Source organism: Neolamprologus multifasciatus, chromosome 22, assembly GCF_963576455.1.
Source record: "Neolamprologus multifasciatus chromosome 22, fNeoMul1.2, whole genome shotgun sequence".
Classification (NCBI taxonomy): domain Eukaryota; kingdom Metazoa; phylum Chordata; class Actinopteri; order Cichliformes; family Cichlidae; genus Neolamprologus; species Neolamprologus multifasciatus.
The window spans coordinates 32,041,839-32,060,266 of record NC_140459.1 but is presented as its reverse complement, the minus strand read 5'-3'; the positions used below and the strand labels follow the sequence as shown (position 1 = coordinate 32,060,266).

Here is an 18,428-nt window from a genome sequence, read left to right as displayed (position 1 = left end):
CAGTATGAAAACTGGCCTTGCTCTGAACCAATGCTCAAAAATGAGTCTCAGCTTACTAATTAAACTGTGTTTTTTGATTTACTTGGCAAGTATGGGCATGATATTTGTGTACTTAGTTAATATCATCCTCCCTAACCTAACAGCACTCCAGGAATATGAACAGAGACACAGCACCATGCTGATTGGCCAGAGTAGACTGTTAAAGATCTGAATTGGTGATGCTGACACGGCAACACTCACCCAATTTGCAGACCTGCAGGTGATATATCATGCAATCTCAGAGGCCTTCCATGCTAATGGATTTTCATTCGGTCTTACACTAAATGTGCTAGTTTAATCTGCAGGTACTGGATGAAGAGAGGTGTGAGATGGTTTTACCTTGGGGACAAACAGAACCACCAGGGTGATGTAGACTGAGAAGACAATGGCTAAAGAGGCAAAGGCGAAAGAGGCATCCTGCTGGGAGGACAGAATCATGGTGACTGGAGCTGTGATCATACACAGTACCTGAAGAGAAGAATAAATAGAGAAGATAAGCTTAGCTTGTTTATTACAAAAAAAATCACAAGAAAACTTTAGTCTTAGCATAAAAAAAAAAGTGTAACAATTTCAACAGAGTTACCTATCACACTAGTAAAAAAGGACCAGGTGGAATTCAGTCCAACTGTTTTCTACAGAACATTAATGCAAAACCTCTGCTTTCAATTTAATGGTGATTTTTAAGACCAGTGATGGGATTGACAGCGTTGAAAGTAACGGCATTACTAACGGCTAACACTAAATAGCCAGACTCTCACTCAGTCACCCTCACCGAAGCCTCTCTTTTCCCGCCTTCATTCCTGAAAACTCACTTTCTGTCAACCTTAACTCAGCTCTGGAATTAACCACCCTCTCCCTCAGTTGCCTTCACACCATTGACCGCCTTTGACAGTACAAACTGGCAGAAAAAATGGGTCTGAACACCTCCCTCTGTAACCTGATCCTGGACTTTCTGATGGAGAGACCTCAGGCAGTCCAGATCGGTAGCAGCATCACCAACATCACCACACTGAGCACTGGAGCGTCTCAGGGCTGTGTGCTCAGCCCACTGCTGTTCACTTTACTGACTCAGCAGCAATGCACAATTTGAACCACATCATCAAGTTGGCTGATGACACGACTGTGGTGAGTCTCATCAGCAAGATCGACGAGTCAGCATACAGAGAGAAGGTGCAACAGCTAACAGACTGGTGTAGAGTCAACAACCTGTCTCTGAAGGTGGACAAAACAGATTGTTGACTTCAGGAGAGCACTGTCCAGTTAACTTCGATGGATCCTCTGTGGTGGTTGAAGAGCACCAAATTCCTTGGTGTTCACCTGGCAGAGAACCTCTCTTGGTCTCTCAACACCAGCTCCATAACTAAGAAAGCCCGACAGCATCTCTATGTCCTGCGAAAGCTGAGAAAAACCCATCTCCCACCCATTCTCACCACCTTCTACAGAGAGACTATCGAGAGTGTCCTGCGTAGCAGCATCATTGTCTTGTATGGTAACTGCACCGTATCGGATCGCAATACCCTACAGCGGATAGTGGGAACAGCTGAGAAGATCATTGGAGACTCTCTTCCCTCCATCACAGACACCTATCGCACCTGCTGCTTCTGCAAAGCCACCAGCGTTGTGGAGGACCCAATGCACCCCTCACACACACTCTTCACCATGCTGCCTTCTGGCAAGAGGTACCAGAGCTCTCACAGCCAGACTGATGGATTGGGGGAACAGTTTCTTCCCCCAAGCCATCAGACTCGAGGGGGCTCAGTGACTGGGCTGACACACACACACACACACACACACACACACACACACACACACACACACACACACACACACCCCTTCAGATATCAAGTGACTTTCTGCAACAATACTCAGTCTTTTGCACAACCCACTGTTATTGTTGCAGTCTTCCTTTACACTGTTGTGTCTGCACTGTCTTTGTTTTGGTTTTTTTTTTTTGGCAATTTTTGTACACTTGGACTTTATATAGTTCTGTGTTGATTGTCTGTATATTATTCTGTATATTCTGTACATTATACCTTATATGTAGCACAATGGTCTTGGAAGAACGTTATCTCATTTCACTGAGTACAGTACCTCTGCACATAGTTGGAGTGACAATAAAGCCACTTGACTTGACTTCACTTTAAAGGGGCGTCAACAATTTCACAGCTGAGGTCAACTATATTCAGACCAAAACCACACCATCAGAAGACTAATATATTGAACTCACTTTCCAACTTTATCACTGATAACGCATAATCATATTTTAATAGAGCATTTCATTCTATACACATTAATCATTTAATATACGTCAAACAAGTGGCCAATTGAGAATTAAAATTTAACTTAACAAAGTGTTTGTTTTAATGTGTGATGAAGCCAGAGCAGCAGGACTTAACATGCAAAAAGGACCTGGCAAGAGTTTCTGCCACTACTTTTGAGCTGCACAGAAAGAGAAACAGACCAATTTTCTGTAGAATTATATAATTATAATTATCTTCTGGTTTGATCTTTGTGGAAAAAGATTCTCATAGCAGCAGGACAAAACTCTGAAGTAATACCTGAAGACTAAAGAAACCCAAGGACTGTTGACCTGCCTACATAGTCATCTGATCTCAGTCATTGAATATGTACGGCCATTTGTAGACTGAGGAAGCTAAACATTCCTTTTTATTTATTTTTTTTCCAAGTTTTATTTTCATTTTAAATTGGAAAACAAACAAAAACAAACAAACAAACACACAAACAAACGGAAAACTCACAACTATGGGACAGAGCAAGTATCATCAAATAACGACAACATGGCAGGCCATTGTGACCACAGAAGCACTCCCAGGTGCACACTCTTGTATCTATGCCTTTCAAGGATAACCTCAGACATCTGAAAACCAAACACAGAAAATACAAGCATAATAATAATAATAATAATAATAATAATAATAATAATAATAATAATAATAATAATAACAACATTGATAATTACAGAAATTTAAAACAAACAAACAAAAAACAAAGAACTCAAAAAAAAAGAAGAAGAGCAAAACAGAAAACACATCATGTGAACCCCTCCCACCATCCCCCCCACCCCTTTACCCCTGTATGGCTCTCAACCTCATCACATTCATGTATCCAGACAGCCCATATTTACACCCATCTATAGAAACTCTCATGCACAGGAATCAACATCCCACACGATAAAACTGCAGCATTCAGGAAATCGAGTCGGGGGGGCCTAACCGGGGAGTAACTCAAGGCAGACCCAGGGGGATTTGCGTCATCTCTATGATCTGTTAGGTCCAAAGACGGTAGTACTGACATGAAGGGGCCCCAAATTTTTTCAAAGGTTCCATATTTCCCTTTTACACTATGCGATATCTTCTCAGGTGTGCAGTAGGACGCTAGCTCATTAATCCAGTGTCTCAGTGTTGGAGAATTTTCAGATTTCCAATGTAGCAGAATACATTTTTTCACTGCAGTACTCGCAAGTAAAATAAAATATCTTATGATAATTCACAATAATAGAACCTGTGTCACCTAGAATCCATACTTTTGGGTCCAGTTCGATTTGGATCCCCATTACCCTTGAGATTATTTCAATGGCCCGTCTCCAGAACTCTTCTATCACTGGGCAATTCCACAGCATGTGCAGGAGATCACCATCTGTCACCTTACATCTCAAACATTTGGGGGAATAATTATTATCAATTTTATGTAACCTATAAGGGCTATAAGGGGTGTAATATATCCTATGAAATATATTAAATTGCATTTGCCTGTGTTTTGTAGAAATTAACATGGTCTGTGCTTGTTCCAATAAATGGTGCCATTCTTCCTCTTCATAGACATAGCCCAGGTCTGTCTCCCATTTTCTTTTTATAGACGCTTTGTTATGGTCAGGTAACTTTTCATTGATAATAGCATATATAGAAGATGCTATTCCTTTTATTGACTTCCATGGTTTGGTGCAAAGATGCGTTTCAAGAGGAGTTTCTTTTGGTATCTCGGGGAATAACTCTTTGGATTTCTCTTTGACCCAATCTCTTATTTGTAGCAATTTGAAGAAACTTAGCTAAACATTCCTGACATGAAAAGAAGCTCTTTGTTATATTGTCAGATGGCATTTGGACTCAACTGTTATCGACAACCTAAGAAAGAGAACCACCTCATCATACCAGCTACTGACAGCAAACAGGGAAGTTGGTTTTATATGCAAGACTCCCGTGTAGAGATGTGCAAATGAAAGGAGAAGCCAGTACAGCCGTGGAGCCAGGTCTCCACGGCTGTACTCGTCCGTGCATACATGCGCGGAGATTGGTAACGCCGGCGCCAGCTTGTTACAACAGTACGGGAACACGAGCAGCATGGAATGGCTGCCACGAACAATACCAACACGTTCTCACTCCCAAAGCGTAACATTTTACGCTAGGTGACAAATCGTCAACATATTACGTTTTCGGCTACCCACCGCGTTCCTAAATGAAAATGAGGAAATATGAGAACCGTATGGACTCAATCTACACATGTTCGCTCTTTTTTCTTCAAATCGCCTAGAAACACGCTATTTAACATCTTTAAAGTCCTGGTTACGCTCAGGAAAAAGGTTATGGTTAGGGCTAGGGATAAGGTTAGGTTTAGGGCTGCAATACAGGGCTGGAACGTCTATTACCGCGGGAGCGTCATTGCACTGGATTTCAGCCATAACCCGCCGCGTACCATAACAACGCCGAAGGTCTCCTTTTGCGTTCATCAGGAACGCAGCGGGACGTGACAAAACGTCGGCATGTTACGTCTCGGGAGTGAGAACGGGCTGACAATACACACCCACTAGGAGACTCTCACAGCTATTACAATAGTAGGGCGACCCCCCCTAGTGGTGCTATAACCCAAAAGGGTTGTTACAAGCTATGGTCAGATGAAAAGAATTTTACCATTAGACAAAGATAACCTGATTAAATACAAAATGCAGTTTTTAAATAATGATGCATTTATTAACTGAAAAAAGCTCTCTGTGTCTATAGTACATGGCCTTGTGTGAAAAGCAATTGCCCCCTGAACCTAATTGAGGTTGTGCCTTCACGTATCTGCGATAACTGGAAATGAGTCTTTCACATCACAGTGGAATTTTGGCACATTCTTCGTTGGAGGATTGTTTTAATGCTTTAATGCATTGGAGGATTTTCAAGTGTGAATGGCCTGTTTAAGGTCGTGGATTTAAACTGAGAGTTCATGTAGACCACTCCAAAACCTTCATTTTGTTTTCTGAGCCATTCAGAGGTTTGGTTTACGTGCTGGTGTAGTTTTGTTTTGTTTGAGATTAAGGGCACAAACTGATGCACAAATCATTTTCTTATTGTTGAATCATAAACACTCCTTTTTGTGATCTCGTGGATGAGTCATCGATGGTTTCTCTCAAGTACTTTTGGCACTGTTCCAAGTTTTCTCCATTTGTGGATAATGGCTCCCATTGTGGTTCACTGGAGTCTAAAAGCCTTAGAAATGGCTCTGTAACCCTTTAAAGATTGATAGATATCAATTACATTGTTTCTCAATTGTTCTGGAGTTTCTTTAGATCACAACATGATGTGTTGCTTTCTGGGATCGTTTAGCCTACTTCACTTTGTCAGAAGAGAAGTAGGCTAAATGAGTAGGACAACACACCCACCACCACCATCAAATCCACAAATGAAGAAATTCTTTTTGGAGGAATCAAATTTGGTGCTTATCTCTCTAGCAGAATCCTCCACTAAAGATAAGTGAAGCTTACCTCACACACTTTTTATTGTTTTTTCCTATGATCTTTGCCAGTCTTTACATGCTTTTCCATTGTGATTGATGAGCATTTCTTAATAAGTTGCCAGCAGTATTCTTTCATTTTTACCATGCCAACAAACGGAGGGCAGATGAATTTGGCGGTGTCTAAAAATGTGACAGTGAAGAAAAGAGTGCGTAGTATCAAATAAAGCAGGAGAAATTGGAGGTAAATCAGTCAATATTAATCAGTAGTCAGTCATTTTCGGCAAAGGCTAAACATTTTCTTCCAAATTGACAAATGTAAGCAGCAAGCTAGCAGCCATGTTTTCTCTACTGTGTCAGTACTTACATGCAGCATCGCACAAACACAATCCAGCAATGAAATTATTATTAATAATTATTTATTAATTCATTAATGCATCAATTTTAGTGGAAGAAATAGCATTTCTGCGCACTGGGAATTGGGAAGAGCTAATCCCATCTGGAGACAGACTGTTTCCAGTGGCCTTCGATCTTTACAGAGACACTTTTAAAATAAAGTGTGCTTTATTACTGTATAACTGCATTTCTAGCCTTGTTTCAGGTGCCTTAATCTCAATTGTTGCCCAGAACTTGCTTAAATTCAAGCACTGGATTTCTGTCTATGATGTTGGAATGTTACTGTAATGTTGGGCGATCGTGGCTCAAGAGTTGGGAGTTCGCGTTGTAATTGGAAGGTTGCCGGTTCGAGCCCCGCCTTGGACAGTCTCGGTCGTTGTGTCCTTGGGCAAGACACTTCACCCGTTACCTACTGGTGGTGGTCAGAGGGCCTGGTGGCGCCAGTGTCCTGCAGCCTCACCTCTGTCAGTGCGCCCCAGGGTGGCTGTGGCTACAATGTAGCTGCCATCACCAGTGTGTGAATGGGTGGATGACTGGATATGTAAAGCGCTTTGGGGTCCTTAGGGACTAGTAAAGCGCTATATAAATACCGGCCATTTTACCATTTACTATGAAAAGTGTGCAGAGATTTTTATATTGTGATTTGCTGCCAAATGAAACAGAATTAAGTCAAGTGATTGAAATGGCCCAGGAGCAATTCTCCCACAGCTGAATGGAGGAATGAACTAATCAAGTGCCAGAAAATGGTCACAAAAATGTTACAAGCATGAGCTAAACAGATCTGACAAAAAAAAAGATCAGTTTTGCAGTTTGAGCAACTTTAGGATTCTTTTTATAGATGAACATGTTGCAGATAAATGATATGATTAATTGTTAAAATATCACTTATTATGTATCACTTTGCTAAAAGTATTTAAAGTAGTACATATTAATTCTGCCTCAAGCAGATACAGGAGTACAAGCCACGCCTGAAACCACATTGACTCATCAGTAATAATTAATAAAGCAATTAGAAAGGACATTTTCCAAATGAAAGCATATATTAAGCATTTATCTTTATATTTCCAGAGCACAACATTTGCTTGTGTTTCAGCATTTTTTACACATTACACACCACTTTTGTTTATCATTTGTAACAACACATCCCACACATGGCATGGTAATAGTAAAAGAGATGTTATGTTGGCAAATAATATCATGTACAAATAAAAAAAAAAGAACAGGACCCAAGACAGACCCCAGTGGAATTCCTGATGTCTCAACAGCTGATGTGGAAGAGTATTTTCCAACGAGAAAGCCCGTTGTTTAATATAAGATTGAAACCAGTTAGGAACCATACCCTTGACTCCTGCACAGTGTTCCAAGCACCCAATGAGTAAGTCATGGCTGACAGTGTCAGACAGCACACAAATCCACCAGAGCTAAGACAGAGCAGCCACTAGAATCAGCATCAAGTAGAATATTGTTTGTTACTTGTACAGACTCTGTACTCTGAAAGACCCTAAAAAATGTCAGTTTTGATATAGGCTGACAAATAATCAGAACATGCACTTGAAATTTGGGGTTTTAAAGAATGGGTCGACTACTGCATGCTATATCACACAGGAGCTATGGTAAATGGTAAATGGCCTGTATTTGTATAGCGCTTTGCTTAGTCCCTAAGGACCCCAAAGCGCTTTACACTACATTCAGTCATCCAGCCATTCACACACACATTCACACACTGGTGATGGCAGCTACATTGTAGCCACAGCTGCCCTGGGGCGCACTGACAGAGGCGAGGCTGCCGGACACTGGCGCCACCGGGCCCTCTGACCACCAACAGTAGGCAAACATGGCGTTAGTATCTTGCTATACCGGAAGCTAGGTTCACATTTACAATTCTGAGAACCTAATCACCCATTATATAAAAAGTTTCCTTAATAAACAAAGATAGAAGTGAAAATATGTTGCCTTTGCAGATCCAGCCCCCTCTTGAAATCAAATCAGGCATCCATCCATCCATCCATCCATCCATCCATCCATTTATTTCCACTCTTTCAGCTGTCTTAGTGCTAGAATCTAATCTGGCGAGATTTTAAAAACTCTAACGGCACTTCATCTGTGCTCGGCTCTTTTCCATTCTGTCCTGACAGCCCTGTTAGACAGAATTTAAACCTAGGGCATCTTATTCTGAGGTGGGCAGCCAAGTTCAAAGCATCTGTTCATCTGTTGCTTCTGAACTCCATAAGTTTTGAATCACTTATTTTTAGTACTGAATCCATGACCGCGCTGCTTTTCATTCTCATCTACAGTCCACCAAAAATAAAAGCTCTATTGTAGAATTCAGATCTTTTGTCCTCAGTAACAGTAATGCACGACTGCATATTGTGGGATTTTAATATTCATGGGCACTGAAAAAAAACAGCTGTGGGAATCTTTTGATTTTATTCAACATGTATTCAACGGCCTCACTCATGACCATGTGAATACTCTTGATCTTCTTTTTGTCATATTTTCTTCTTTTGTCAATTTAATATCTAACATGTTGACATTGTAGAATTTTTTTTCTGACCATAAACTAGAACTTTTATGACACTTTTACTCTCTAAATTTGTGGTCCTAGTATTGCAATACCTTTCGGTAAAAAGTTTGGTCCTTCCATAGCTACTCGTTTCCTCTGCTGCTTACAGTCTGGGTGTTCAAGAGTGCACTTCTTTCATCTGTGCATCATCATGAGTACGCTTAATATTTAAACCCACAGTACAAAAACCCCCTGAAGTGTACGTCTTTTGGTATGTGTGGGGGCAGACACATATTGGGTATGTGGGGCGATCGTGGCTCAAGAGTTGGGAGTTCGCTCTGTAATCGGAAGGTTGCTGGTTTGAGCACCGGCTTGGACAGTCTCGGTCGTTGTGTCCTTGGGCAAGACACTTTACCCGTTGCCTACTGGTGGTGGTCAGAGGGCCCGGTGGCGCCAGTGTCCGGCAGCCTCACCTCTGTCAGTGCGCCCCAGGGTGGCTGTGGCTACGATGTAGCTGCCATCACCAGTGTGTGAATGTGTGTGAATGGGTGGATGACTGGATGTGTAAAGTGCTTTGGGGTCCTTAGGGACTAGTAAAGCGCTATATAAATACAGACCATTTACCATAAAATTTAAAGAATCCATGATGCTGAACAGTGGCGGACCTAGCCTGTTTGGCGCCCCCACTCCCACCCACACATTAAACATATTAAGGATTGTACATTAACATATTTTATTGTTAAAAAAACTGTTGTCAGAACCATACTGAATTTAACCAGAGAAGCATGGTTAAACACACACACACACACACACACACACACACACACACACACACACACACACACACACACACACACACACACACACACATATATATGAAGAGAGAGAGTATGCATAGTATGCAAACGGCTAACAAACAGACATCATAATTTGTCATACAAGAGAACAGGTCAAATCAACAATCGACAATGACTAATTAATTCTGTGCTGAACACAGTCCAAAAGGTTCAGTCAGCTACATCAGTGTCTACTGTTTACTATCATGGCCAAGTGACTAACAAACGTAAACAGACGTTTTCACTATCCCTACTAATTAATGTTATGTTGTTGTATCTCTGTTGTGGTCAGTGCTATCCTCTATGCTGTTGCATGCTGGGGCAGCAGGTTGAGGGTCACAGATGCCAACAGACTAAATAAACTGATCCACAAGGCCAGTAATGTTGTGGGGGTGGAGCCAAGGGCGTAGATTTGGCATGGACGGAAGGGACATGTCCTCACCAATAATTTGATCTCTTCGAGTAACGAAAAACAAACCCGATAGAATGAAAAAATGAATAACGTGTTTTGGAAACTAACTGCACAACAGGCAGCACTATCAGTTCTCTCAGTCTCAGAGCAGCATTTCTAATTTTGATTGAAACTGTCAGAGAAAACGGAGCCTCGAGCGAGCCAGGATATTAGTTTACAGAAGCTGTTAAAATTATATGTCTAACATTAAAATGTTGGTGACACAATAATTTCATCCTAATGGTACTGACGTATTCATAGGTTAATGTTTGAGACAAAATATCATGAGGTAGTCAGGATTTTGCAAATATTCCACCTTGTTGTGCAGTTTGCACAAATTGTTTTAAAAATGCACTCAGCCTACAAACATTACTGATGAGTCAAGATCTGCACAAACTGACAGAAACACTGAAGCAGCTCCACATTTTATTCTTATTGTCATGTATGTCCTATTTGTCAGGTGACAGAAGAACCAACACAAAGCTCAGAGAGTAATGGTGACACAAGATCACAGGTGAAATTGGATGATGACTTGTTGGTTCATGACTGTATTTGAAACACATGTGTGACTGCATGTATGTTGAATGTCTCACTGTTATTTATCAGGTGACAGAGGCAGCTCTGCCATGTTGTAGCTCAGAGGTGAAGAGGCGAGGTCACAGGTGACTGACTGATGATTTGGTGCTCTAGATTAACGAGAGGAGAAGGCATGTGTTTGGCTCCTTCACATAGTGAACATTGAGTTGTTGTGTGGGACACCAGTAGTCCATGTCTGTTGCTGTAACAGTAGTTCATGTTTAGAATAGAAAATCTCAGCTCACTGAGTTGATCGGGGCAATAGTGCCTAAAATGTTGCATCATTTTGCTGAGAGATCTTTTACTTTGTGGTAATCTTAGACGAGTAGTTTTATGGCCCGCGAAGCCATCCCAAATTATTATTAGAGCTGGCCTACTGGTATTATACAGCTAATATATATATTGTTTACTAGCTTTGCTTTGCTTGTTCCATATTCAGTTTTTCAGCAAAACTTGTTTGAGTCCATAAGAAGAGATTCATTCTTAAATCTGGAGGAAGATTTTTTTTTCAATAAATATTAAGGTCAGCCCGCGACCTTGTTCCAGTTTTGAATTTTGGCCCACTGTGTATTTGAGTTTGACACCCCTGGTCTAGTGCATGATCTGCGAGCAATAAAGGAAATCACTGAAATGATGCCACCAGTAGTAGCAAATCCCCACTCTGCTCTTTTGGACTGACTTGAATCAGTATAATGGTTCTCAGTGATATCACACGCTCTACTCTAACATAGATGACATTTTAGTGACTGGCCACACAGAAGAAGGGTGTAAGCAAAATACTGTGGCTATGTTACGTCACTTGGCTGAGTTAAAGCCACAAGGTATCTTTAAATAAACTCTAATTATGGAGACCTGAGGTCACATACTTAGGGCACACCCTCTCAGGTGAAGGCAGAGAGCTACTAGATACAAAAAAATGGCCTTGACTCTCTGAAGACAATATTCTCTTCATAACTCAGCAGTATGAAAAGTCATGAAACAGTGTAACTCACTCACAGTAAGTCAGCAGTATAGGATAATACAAACCTATCTAATAAATCTAATGATTTTCACATTCTTTTAACTCAGAAGTATGATGCAAACTAAAACTACATACTGATTACACAAGAAGTATGATGTGGCCTACAGCAGTGTCAGTACTCATTTTGATTACAGGTATAATGTAATATATAACAGCATAATAATCTCACAACTGCTACAAACACATTTGCCATTCTTAACACACGCGAGAGAAAGGCAACTGTTAAGAAAATGAACTTTTGGGTGAGACAGGCCACAGGCCCTGCATGCAAGCGTACTAACACACATACATGCAATAAAAAACAGCTTACACTATAGCACACACTATACATGCGCCTGTATCTCCCATTGCTGTTAAAGCAGGGAAGAGTTTTGCTATCAAATGCTGAATTTATTCATTGTTGACATTTAACTCTTCAGCTTTACAATAGGTGAAACGTTTATGAAAACAGAGAAGAATAAAATAAAGACAGAGAGAGAGTCTGGTATGACCGAGCAGTAATCAGACAATAAATTTAGTTGGTAATACAATAAATTGTGAGATGCTTTCTGTTTGATTGATGCAGCATAAGTAATTTACTGTATGAAGGAAATTCTCTTTTGTGATAACATTTTGAATGTGCATTTCTGTTGAACTGTCAATTTAGCGCATTATAAGTTGATATGCAAATTAGTTGATTGATACTAGATTTGAAAAAATTACTGGATTATAAAATAAGTGAATAAGATGTAACAGAGGGTTGAAATTAGTTTGTTATTTCTAGTGTGTGGAGAAAGGTTTTATCACGGCACACATATGTTTACATGGGGGGAAACTCCTTATGTGATATGACATTAACAATTTGCAAATGTGCAGCACATCAGAAGGATGACTCTGAAATTACAAAGGGAAACAATTTTGCTGATAAAGCTGCAAAAAGCAGCACCATCAAAAGAACATAAGCAATGGCTGAAACACGGAGCAGTACTAGACACTGATGACATAATGAGAATAGCAGGAAAACCCATTCTTCCCAAATCATTACACAAAACAGCCGCTCTAGTGAGCCATGGTTTGAGCCACGTCTCATCAGGAGGGATGATCTTTATAATAAACCAACAATTCTACACTGTAAATTTTGAAACTTAAGCAAAAGAATACGTGAGAACATGTATGACCTGCCAAAAAACACAATACCCAAGGTAACTTAAGACCAAAAAGAGGACATTTTCTTACTCCACCTCACCCATTTCATACAATTCACATGGACTTCATTGAATTGAATGAGTGTCAGGGCTCAAAATACGCTCTAGCAATTATAGGTGTTTTCTCAAAATGGCCAGAAATCTACCCAGTGAAAACAGAAGACGCAATCTCAGTTGCAAAGTGTCCATGCAACCATTTCATTCCAACATATGGAATTCCTACTCTGATAAGATCAGATAATGGAACCCATTTTGTAAATGACGTGATCAGTAAAGCATATGAAGCACTAGGTTTCAGTTTAAAACATCATTGTGCCTACCATCCACAGAGTGCAGGATTAGTGGGGAGAACAAATGGCACTATAAAACAAAGGCTCAGGAAAACGATGGAAGAAACTGGCAGACCATGGCCAGAATGTGTAGGCCTAGTCAAAATGTGGATGAGAATAACACAAGGAAGTAACAAACTGTCCCCATTTGAAATTATACATGGGCGACCTTTTCCACTACCAGTTACTAGCGAGCCACTAGATAAATCAATCCGTGAAACCACTCTGGCAGATTGGATGACTCGATTGTTGATAAACAGAGAAGTTGTTTTGAACAATAAACTGCTGCAAGACTCTTTTTCACCTATTTCTTGCAGGTTGAAGCCAGGTGATTGGATCCTTGTCCGAGTACTCCAAAGGAAAAATTGGAGCTCGCCAAGGTGGGAGGGTCCATACCAAGTGCTTCTGACCACTCCAAATAGCAGAGAGACCCTCCTGGATACATCAGAGCCACTGCAAGAAAGTTGAGGTCCCAGAGGATTCCACTTCCTCCACAGAAGTCAACTAGTAAGGGAAAGTTTCACCCTCACTTGGTTGCTTCAGTGGCGAGGGGGAAGTGCTGATTGAGCATTGCTTGCACTTCCCCTTCCAGCCATTGGCCAACTGTAGAGTAACCAAGTAGTAGGGTGTGACGGACCTGTACATAGCCATGGGAAGGTGGACCCTCCTGGTTACCTTGACTACGACGCTCACCCTTACAGGACCTCAGCTGATGCCGGAAACCGTTGAACCACGAGGCAGACAATGTACACTCATCAAACATGACTGACGCCCTGAATGCCTCAAGAAAGATTCAGCAGGCCCAAAATCAGGACTATGTAAGTGATACAAGTGACTGGTTTTCTTGGCTTTACACTGGCTCCTGGCTACAGGTGCTAAAAAGACTACTCATCGGAGTTGGAACATTTTTACTTTTATTTTGTGTCTTTGTAACATGTATCCTGCCATGTCTAAAACTCATGATTAACCGCATAATATTTTCCACTGTTGCTGCATACATAGCCGTGACAAATGATGATGATGATGACCCCGAACTGTTGGAACATGAAGACTTTGTGTGATTAATGACGATGTGGCAGAAAATGTACAACAAGATGTTACATACTGATATCTCACTTAAAAGTTTATACGTGACAAACAGGAGGGAATGTCAATTGAAAATTGTACTTAGTAGTCAGTATAATCTTTTAATAATATATAATATATAATATATATAATAATAAGTTTACATATGGTTGTGATAGGATGTGCGATCCTTAATAGTCTGCAAAGGCTTTGTGTGCATTCCAGAGTGCTCTAGCATTCACAACCACATCCTGGGAGCATCCAGCAAGCTATCAAATACGGCGCATTTCTCGGCTTTTAAAAAAACGCTATGCGTCGCCAGGTGTTTCATCAGATTCGAGGTGTTACCTCCTTTGACAGTATCACAGTATCAGCTTAAAGCACTTGTTGCAGCTGCTGAGTTTGCATCTTTTGCTGTGAAGTACAGCCAGACTTTGACCGCTTCGCCTTGGGCATTTTTAATCTGTAGCTCTGCTCTAAAATAACTTACGTACCTGGGCCCGCCTACTATCCTTGGAAAGGTCCAGGAGGTTAATAGATTAAAATACAATGAAAGATTTTCAGAGAACCGACCTTCATCATCTGTGATTCAAATGAAGAAAAAGAGTCCGAGGTCATCAGTCTGCATGTGAGTCTGTCCTGGTAAACAGCAGCAGGTCCTCCAACATGTCCCAAAAGACGCGGAGTTCTAATGACAGAGCAGCCAGCCGGGCAGATTTCATTCAAGTGAACATAATCCTTACGTTTCTGCCACATCTCAGTCAGACACATAAAATCTAATAAAATTTAATAAAGAGATAATTTAGAATAAATAATTTGTTCATTATGGAGCGAACATTAAGCAGGGCGAACCGAACAGATGACGGTTTATCTGCGAAAGCAACAGCTGAATGCAGCGGCACTTGAATTAAACACCTGTGCACACCTGTGGACCTTCTGGGCAGGCTTGCGACTCTGTCATGAGCAAAACGGAGAACGGATGACGGAAGCAGGGTGAGCAAACTGCTTTTGAGCCATGGGGTCAGGGTCCCAGGCACAGGCGTAACATCCCCAGCAAATGACAGGAGAGGAACTGGTCGCAGGCACCGGGAGTCTCCCCACAGCCAAGTAGCTAGCCTCCGATATCTTCTCCATTTCACCTGGACGCCAGCCCTCGTTCCCCTTTTTCGTCTCTTGGGGGTCGAAGTTGTGCACAGTAGCATGCACTCAGGTGAGGAACACACCAAAGGGGGAGAAAAAAGTTTTCCTGTAGCTCTTCCAGCTGTCACAGTAGCTCTCCATTGAATCTTTGATGTTTAACAGTGTAACCCGATCATAAATTGAAGCAGCAGAAGCAAAGTCAGAACACAAAAGAGAAAACATTATATTGCAAACGACGATTGACGACAGTGAAAAACTACACTGTCGCCTCCAGCAAGCTGTAGCAGCGGCAAAGCCAAGCACAGGCGCCATCTTACCCAAAAGCACGGTGGTGTTTCCTATACACATTAAAACGCTCAACAACTGACTATTAAGAATGTTTAAATTATGCTTGTTGTTCCATCATTTAGAAGCTGCATCCTCAATAACAGCCTTCTTTTCTCTTGGAGTAAGGAATAGAAAGAAGAAGAAAGAAAAAAAAAGGGGAAAAATAAATAAATAAAACGAGCCTCAAAACCCCATGCTGATCTACTATTATCCCTGAGATTGCAACCCTCCAGGCTAGGATAGCACAGTGACTAAACATACTGTTAACCCTCGAACAGCCCCTCAACTGGGCAAATATATAACATTTAATAACTAAACAAAACTCCAAAACTTATATTTTCCACTTTCCCCATGTTTATTCTAATCAAATGCCCCAGAATAGCAGCAATATCTCGAACATATCGAAAAATCGGAACAAAGGAGGAAGGCAGAGTTTTCATAATAAATTAAATCAAAATCATTATACCTTCCGGCCTTTTTTGAGTATGGCCCAATTAATTACTTGACTTCTCCCCAACACCGACGTATAATTATGTCCCTTGAGTTCAAACAATCGCACATAAAGTCTAACTTATCTCTTCTCACTCAGCTGTACCTCTCACGGCCGTAGTAAGTCTTTTTTGATAAAGTCTATTGCAGCCGCTGGGTCGGTGAAACGATTGTCCTGTCCCGTAGGTGAAGTGATGCGGAGAACAGCTGGAAACAAAAGTCCAAACTTAACGCCAGTGCAGCCTCGGAGCAAACGTTTAGCCTCCATAAAAGCAGCTTGTTTCTTTGCCACCATTGCTGTAAAATCAGGAAAAATGCTTATCTTCATGTCCTGCAGCAGCAACGGCTGCGACTTGGCGGCCCTTCGGAACACCTCTTCCTTCTCTTGGTAATAGTGAAACTTCACCACGATTGCCCTGGGGGAGTTTCCCTGTTGACCCAAGCCTCGATGAGCGCGGTCCAGCATCGGAGTAAAATCAAGGCCCAGTATGTCTTTCAGCATTGTAGCAATAACTGCCGTGGGTTTCCCGGTGTTTTCAAAGCCCTCCTTCACCCCTACAATGCGTGCATTGCACCGGCGTTGTCGCCCCTCGATGTCGTCCAATTTACTGGTCAACTTAGCAACGTCCGATTTCAGCTTGCTAACCTCGTTTTCCAACTCCACTGTCCGGTCTGAATAAGTATTCAAACCAAACTCAACACTTTCCAAACGGGTCTCTTGCTTCTCCAGATCTTCTTTGATTGTGTCTATTTTATCATTTAAATCTTTCGTGCTTGAATCGATACGGTCCAATATCCTCTTTTCAGAGCTAGAAATCGCTCTCATAATCTCACTAATGTCAGGGGGTGGTGCCTCCGATCTGTCCTCAGCATGGTCCGAGGCTTTTGCGGCCTGCTCTTTCCCCGATCTAGTTTTGCTCATATTTCGTACAACGTAGCTTTGAAGATGTAAAAAGTGCCTCAGAGCAGCACACGGGCGTGTTATCGTACTGTTATTAAAAGTTCGTTAGTTTTGGAGCAGTGGAATTATGAAAAAAGTTAGTCCATTGAGGAGCCCTGTACAAACACGTCTTCACATGGCTATCAGACACGCCCCCCTCCAACTCTTAACTGATTTTTAAAGAGAAAAACTCTAACTTTATTCTTAGAAAACCTTCTGTGCATTGACTGATTCCTCTTCAAAAAAATCAGAAGATAGTAGACTTCTACAAAAAGCAAGCAAATATGTGAGCATAACGCTGCCTAACAAAAGCGCTAATGTGGAATATGATTTGTGTATATTTCTGCATATGACTTTTTTCCCGATGATGAGGACACATTACAGCTGTGTCAGCTTGGGTATGTGTTGTGGCACTGCATTGTGCAACATGTGTGTCCGGCAGTTGTATAGTATAGTTACTCCACAAATTGGGCTGGATGTGAGCATTGCCATCAATGATGACAGAGCTTTCTCAGTAGAGCATAAACAAATAAATGCCAATATGCCTGCTGAGAGTAGTAGCACTGGCAAAGGATTGAAAGTGAAAGACCTGCAGACTAACACAGCCCGGAGAGAGGAACACTACTGAGAGTTACATTACCTTGGCTCCTAAGAGGTACTGACAAACACACATACTAACCAGACTTTTGATATCGTACGTTTATGGAGTTCTAAAGATGGCTCCAGAAATTAGTGATTTGTATTGTCAATCAAGTCGTAAAGAGAAGATTGATAGGGAGGTAACTTGCTATATTTTGACCTTTTCCTTTTATCAGGTTGTCTTCCTCATATTTCTTTAGATAGCTCTTACTTTGGCCTTTCTTCACTGAAGGCCAACTTTAGCTCAGCTGTTTTGAACATGTCAAACATTTCTGTGACTGCATGGGACTTTGGGAAGATTAGTTTTATTTTGTGCTTGCAGGTGATTGCTTAAACATCTGTCTTTGATTGTAGGCTAACTTCAACTAATCAGATTAATGAGCCATAGGACACGGGGCCTGTAAAAATAAAAAATAAACCACACCGTGAGGGGTTTTGAATGCTAGCAAGCAGTTAGTGTAGCTAAGTGCTGTGTAGTAACTATTTTTGCCCTCTGAAAAGATATTGCCAGAAAAACCACCTCCAGGGAGCTGCCACACACACACACACACACACACACACACACACACACACCACTTTAAACTTACGGCAACATTATAGATGGCCATGCCCACAGCACGATGATCATTGATTTTCTCTGTAGAGATGGACTTGGTCTCATAGGCGAGGAAGATGCCAAGCAGCAGTAGTAAGCCTTTGTAACCATATACCACACCTGCAGATTAATTCGATAATAGCAGTGAGGAGCAGGTAATATATGAAA

At 41.3% G+C, this 18,428-nt stretch overlaps 3 protein-coding genes across 5 annotated transcripts in view; 1 reads left to right on the top strand and 2 right to left on the bottom strand.

Annotated features, from left to right (window-relative positions):
- LOC146493773 (uncharacterized) overlaps positions 1–18,428 on the top strand; it is a 561,837-nt gene that overhangs the window by 107,000 nt on the left and 436,409 nt on the right. The gene's annotated exons all lie outside the window — the stretch shown is intronic.
- gabbr1b (gamma-aminobutyric acid (GABA) B receptor, 1b) overlaps positions 1–18,428 on the bottom strand; it is a 98,822-nt gene that overhangs the window by 13,827 nt on the left and 66,567 nt on the right. For 2 of the 3 annotated variants that reach the window (XM_085147665.1, XM_085147666.1), the window contains exons 15-16: positions 18,253–18,380; positions 379–507 (exon numbers count right to left, since the gene is read on the bottom strand). In XM_085147665.1, coding sequence (XP_085003791.1) covers positions 379–507; positions 18,253–18,380 — 257 coding nt within the window. Of the gene's footprint in view, positions 1–378; positions 508–5,828; positions 11,595–11,634; positions 18,381–18,428 lie in introns of those variants that run through there. The other variant, XR_014871783.1, reaches the window with a different exon arrangement.
- Positions 5,829–17,008, bottom strand: LOC146493796 (uncharacterized). The gene has a single exon (XM_085147701.1). It carries the CDS (start codon positions 17,006–17,008, stop codon positions 16,196–16,198), a length of 813 nt encoding a protein of 270 aa, XP_085003827.1. The 3' UTR covers positions 5,829–16,195.

What these genes read in the sequence shown, in the direction of transcription:
- LOC146493796 (XM_085147701.1), bottom strand. Translation starts at nt 17,008, where the DNA reads ATGAGCAAAACTAGATCGGGGAAAGAGCAGGCCGCAAAAGCCTCGGAC.